General features: G+C 38.2%; 1 protein-coding gene across 1 annotated transcript; it reads right to left on the reverse strand.

Moving 5' to 3' along the window:
- Nucleotides 1-202: 202 nt before the first annotated feature.
- On the reverse strand, nt 203-4,381 carry LOC107831587 (protein argonaute 7-like). Its single transcript, XM_016659372.2, has 3 exons — nt 3,741-4,381; nt 1,941-3,162; nt 203-1,840 (listed from the first exon to the last, which is right to left on the reverse strand). The coding sequence occupies exons 1-3, from the start codon at nt 4,054-4,056 to the stop codon at nt 385-387; spliced, it is 2,994 nt and encodes a 997-aa protein (XP_016514858.1). The 5' UTR covers nt 4,057-4,381; the 3' UTR covers nt 203-384.
- Between the last annotated feature and the right edge of the window lie 328 nt (nt 4,382-4,709).

The following is a 4,709-nucleotide window of genomic DNA, read 5'->3' on the forward strand; positions in this document are numbered from 1 at the left end:
CCCTAGATGTGGCCTTGTTAGAGAAATGAATGAAACATATTATAATTTGAATACTAGAAGAAAATGACCATACAAATATCTCGTGTTTTATTTACAAATCTCTAGTGTTATTATTTGAGAAGGGTCATGTAGCTGAAATAACAATTGAAATGAACTACAAAGCCAAATCTCCTGACCAATTCTAGTAAAACTTTCTGGAATTAGCTTCAATAATATATTTGGAAGATTCGATTATTTAACCGGCATAGCAATTAACTTGAGATCAAACTGTTAAACAGTCATCTAGCTACAAAGATCTACTGTATAAAAATTACATTAGATCAAACTACTAAACTGTCAATAAAGAAGATTAGCTAGAAAGAACTATGTGCAGTTGCCATAATTTCAACAGTAAAACATAAGCTTTTTAATATTCTCAGTGAGTTTAGGCAAAGGAGTTGTCTTTGGTGGTGCAGGTCGAGAGATGTTAGAACTTCTTGTTAGAGTAGCCGAGTCCGAACGCTCGAGATACAGTCTACCTCTGTATGCAGCAAGATGGGCATAGTAAGCTGGAGGCACCAGTGAAATAGGCTTGGTGCATCTCACAAATGTGTAGCAAAGGTTGTAAACCAACTTTTGTAGTTCATCAGAAGTGAACTGGTTTTCATCCCATAAAACATGGTAATGAATTGGCCTGCTTGTTCCTTTTACACCCCAATGACTGCACAGATAGAAGTCAAATTCTCTTGGATGTGTGATCACACTATCTACAACTGTACCTGGTGCGATGTTTTCATTAAAGAACTGGTTTCTAGTTGACGACGGATCAAGTTCACATGGAAATAGCCGAGTATGATGCCTCTTTTGAACGACCACGAAAGTAATGGGAGGTTTGTAACCTGGAAATCTCGAACATGCTACACGAATAGCCTGTAGCTCCTCTTTAAGTACTTTCAAGAACTGAGTTTCACTTACTCCATCCCTGAAGAAGATTATTCGCTCGGGGAGTTTTAGTAGCTCCTCGTAGAAATCATCAAGAATCTCCCCGAGCATTGTGCTGAGATCTTGAATAATCTCCTGCCTATGTGTTTGGGACCTCATTCTTGAGACATACTTGTTGGCTGCTGGCCAATTCACACTACCAACTACAGCAGCAACCGAGGGGCTAGAATCATCAAGCGGATGCGGATGAGTCACGTCCGCACCCATAAAAATAGCCGGACCATCGTGTTTGAAGAGCCGTGGTATTTGAGAAGGAAATGAGTTGTACAATGCAACTGTGCATCCCCCAACTTTGGCATTGATCTTGAGAGCCAAATTTGCTAAAAACTGTGAGCTATGTTTGCCAAGGTTTGGGTACAAACAGCATTGGGTTACAACCCCGATGTTTGTCTCAGCGATTCTTTTCAAGTCGGCGTATCCTTTGTGTTTTCTCTCCATCACACAAATAACAAGTTGGAGATTGTTAAATGAAGCTCTATGCAGCTTCTTGAGTTTGGTTTCTAGGTGTTTTACATTGTTGAGCAAATGCATGGGTTCAAACTGGGGGTTAAGCACTGTATTCTTGTTAAGGAAAATGCCCAATTGCTCACACCTTTGACATAACTGGTTTATGAATTTTGGTATGTTGGACTTCTGATCAGAGGTTCCACCAAAACTCATTAGCGCCCATCTCTCAACTCGAGTACCTTCGAATACATGGCTGTCCAGAAGATTCCACTGTCTATCATGACGGGAAGGAATAAGATCTCTAACCAGACCGCGGTCGCCTAGTTTAAGCTTAGGAGGCTGAAGAATTCTACCATACAATTGAGTCATTTCTCTTGAAATTTGGAGCTTGAAGTCCCTAGCGTGATTTCCACTGTCAAGAAAAGAACCAATCTGATACTAAGGCACTATCAAAAAGAAAAATATAGGCAATACAAAAGGAAGTAACATGCGGCAGCAACGGCAGAAATTACCTTGTTGGTCCAACCGATCCTGTCACGACTCCATCTATAATCGCCTTTCTTTCCCTTGGCCTTTGACATCCCATTTTGAGTATTCTTGCAGTCTGATCATCAGAAAGCTTCCCAAGAAACTTCTGTCCTTCACAAATCATACAAAGTTCCATAGGAAGATAACAAGGTTTACTTCTGCTAATCTGCAAGCACGGCAAGTTCCTATATTGTATGTCATAGTTATAATGATCCTTGAAGTAGTTTACTATTCTTAGAATTTTACCATCCCTATCCTGAAAGCAGAGGTTTTCCGTAACTTCCTCAGTTAAGCTACAAATACGATATCTCTGAACCGTCTCTCTGTGACAAACAAACACCCTTATGTTCTTTAATGCTTTCTCTACCTCTTTCTTCTCTTCATCTATCAAGCCTTTTGTTTTCCTCTGAGAAATGTCGCGGAGAAAGTCGAGGCGCTTCTCCAAGTAAGGGATCACTCCAATACTCTCATGGAAAGCAGTCACTGAGAAATCAACATTGAGAGCAAGCCCTTGTTGTGTTGGTCTAAGACTCTGAAAGAACCCCCTTAACGCCACCGCTCCGCCACCAATATCTTTTTCTCCTCCCATATAACTCGAATAAAATGATCTCCCTGCTGTTATACACTTCTCTGTCGGACTTTCGCGCAACATAACATCTAATGCATGAAGATATTCCTGAGGAAGTGGACTCCAACCATCCCCTTCTTTATTCAAGTAGCTACTTAGTTCTTTCCCATCAAATTTAGATATCAGTTTAATGTTAATGCGAAAAATCTTAATCTGCTGTCCCTCTTTTTGTAACTTGACCATAGACTTGTTGCCACTACTAGGAATTGGTAGGCTAATGTAACATTCAATCTTATTATTTTGAAATTCAATAGGGCTATATATAGTTCTTCCACCATCATAAACAGGAAGAGCACCTGATAACACAACAGAATGTTCCTCTACAAGTTTTTGTTTGATTAGCCTAGCAACTTCCTTAGATGGATGAGGTGAAATTTCAACATCATAGTGGAAAATCTTCTGTGAAGGATCAAATTTGACAAGGAAATGATTAGCAAGAAGAGAGATTACTTTTCCTTCAACACCACCAGAATCAGGTCTTCTTGCCACCACAAAAGATTCTGGACTGGTAGTAGCCTTGACCCTCAATAAATCCTTCTGTTTGGACACATCATTTTGCCTTTGCAGCACCTTTGAGGCTGCTTAATGAGTAAACATCAAAAGACAGAAAGATGTAAAGCACACTGCTAATGTCAAAAGAAAGCTTCACTCTTGGCAATAAACTGTGCACAAAACAGAACATGCTAAAAAGGTAATACTAATAAAGAAGAGAAGGCTACTTGTTTTCATGCTTTTGCATATATTACTGTAAATAAGAAGTCTAAATAGGCTCAAATCCTTCTACTCTCTGCAGAAAAAAACTGATCTTTTCAACTATTATTCTGTTTAGTGAGTGACATCAAAAAAGGAAAAGATAAGAAGCAGAATGTTAATGTAATGAATTGCTCCTTTAATACTAACCAAAGAATGGATTCAACTCTTGGCAATAAACTTTGAACAAAACAGAACAAAGTAAGAAAAAAGTAAAACTCCACCAATAAAGAATTAACAGAGAGCTATTCTTTTTCATGCTTTGGCATATAATACTGTAATAAAAAGTCTAATTATGCTCCAACACTTCCACTTTCTGCAGAAAAATCTGATATTTTTTTTTTCTTCCACTTGATACTGAAAGAATTCATAAACTGAAAAGGGGCTTGAAAGAAGGTGAATTTACCTGTAAAGTTTTGGAGTTGGGAATCAGAAGGGGTGGCAAGAAATGGCTGATTCTGCAAAAGGGTTCTTGATGTAAAGTTGTGATTTTGAGGGAAAGGTGGAGCAACAGCCACTTGCAGAGGTATTGTAGGAGGCAGAGGAAGTAGAGCTGGGTAAGTTTGGTATTGATTCTGATTACTACGAAAACCAAAAGCAATATACCGATTATTATTACTATTACTATGAGGATTATTATTATTATTAGCACACCCTTTCACACTTCTTGGTTTAGAGTTGCATTTCTTGCTTCTATTATTTGACTCTTCAGTTTCTTCCATAACTTCAAGAAATGAGCAAAAAGAACAAGATATGAGCAAAAAGGCTTCTTTGCATGAGCGAGAGAGAGAGGACAAGGAAACTGAGATATTGGAATAATGAAATACTTCTGTTGATAATAAGTACCAGTAAGGAAGCAGAACAGTAGTTATTGCAGAGAGAAAAGGGGGTTGTGGGGGTGAGGAGGATGAGGGTAGGGTAGGGTGTAGGGGGTGGGGGTGAGGAAGTTGGAATTTAGTTCATGTGGTTTCCCGAGTGAAGTTCGGAATGAGAGTGTGATGCAGGTAAAATTTCATACAAAGGGGAAAAGGAGGAAAAAAATAAGGTACACAAACACTACTAAAGAAGGGTATATATCTATTATGATTTCTTGGAACTATGCAATCTTTGTGTATAGTGTTATGGTATTAGTGTAATGAATGAATATACTTTTGGTGTTCCTTTTGACTCTCAGTTCAGTACTGTAACGTAGTAAAGTGTTCAGCATTTCTTGCCCTTTTTCTTTCAATGGTTGAATTTCACTTAGTCAAATGAAGTGGGAAAAAGAAAAATGTTATAATTTCACTCCACATTCATTTTTTGTTACTTAATCAACATATAACAACGCTTTTAATCCATCACTCAATTAGATTCCCAATCAACATTTAATTAATAT

Source organism: Nicotiana tabacum, chromosome 9 (assembly GCF_000715075.1).
Source record: "Nicotiana tabacum cultivar K326 chromosome 9, ASM71507v2, whole genome shotgun sequence".
Lineage (NCBI taxonomy): Eukaryota > Viridiplantae > Streptophyta > Magnoliopsida > Solanales > Solanaceae > Nicotiana > Nicotiana tabacum.

Bases quoted from the DNA above. Each gene is read 5' to 3' on its own strand.
- LOC107831587 (XM_016659372.2), bottom strand. From the start codon at position 4,056: ATGGAAGAAACTGAAGAGTCAAATAATAGAAGCAAGAAATGCAACTCT. The intron at 3,163-3,740 runs GTAAATTCACCT...CTCATTAAGCAG, and splicing joins CCAACTCCAAAACTTTACAG to CCTCAAAGGTGCTGCAAAGG. The intron at 1,841-1,940 runs GTAATTTCTGCC...TTTTCTTGACAG, and splicing joins GGATCGGTTGGACCAACAAG to TGGAAATCACGCTAGGGACT.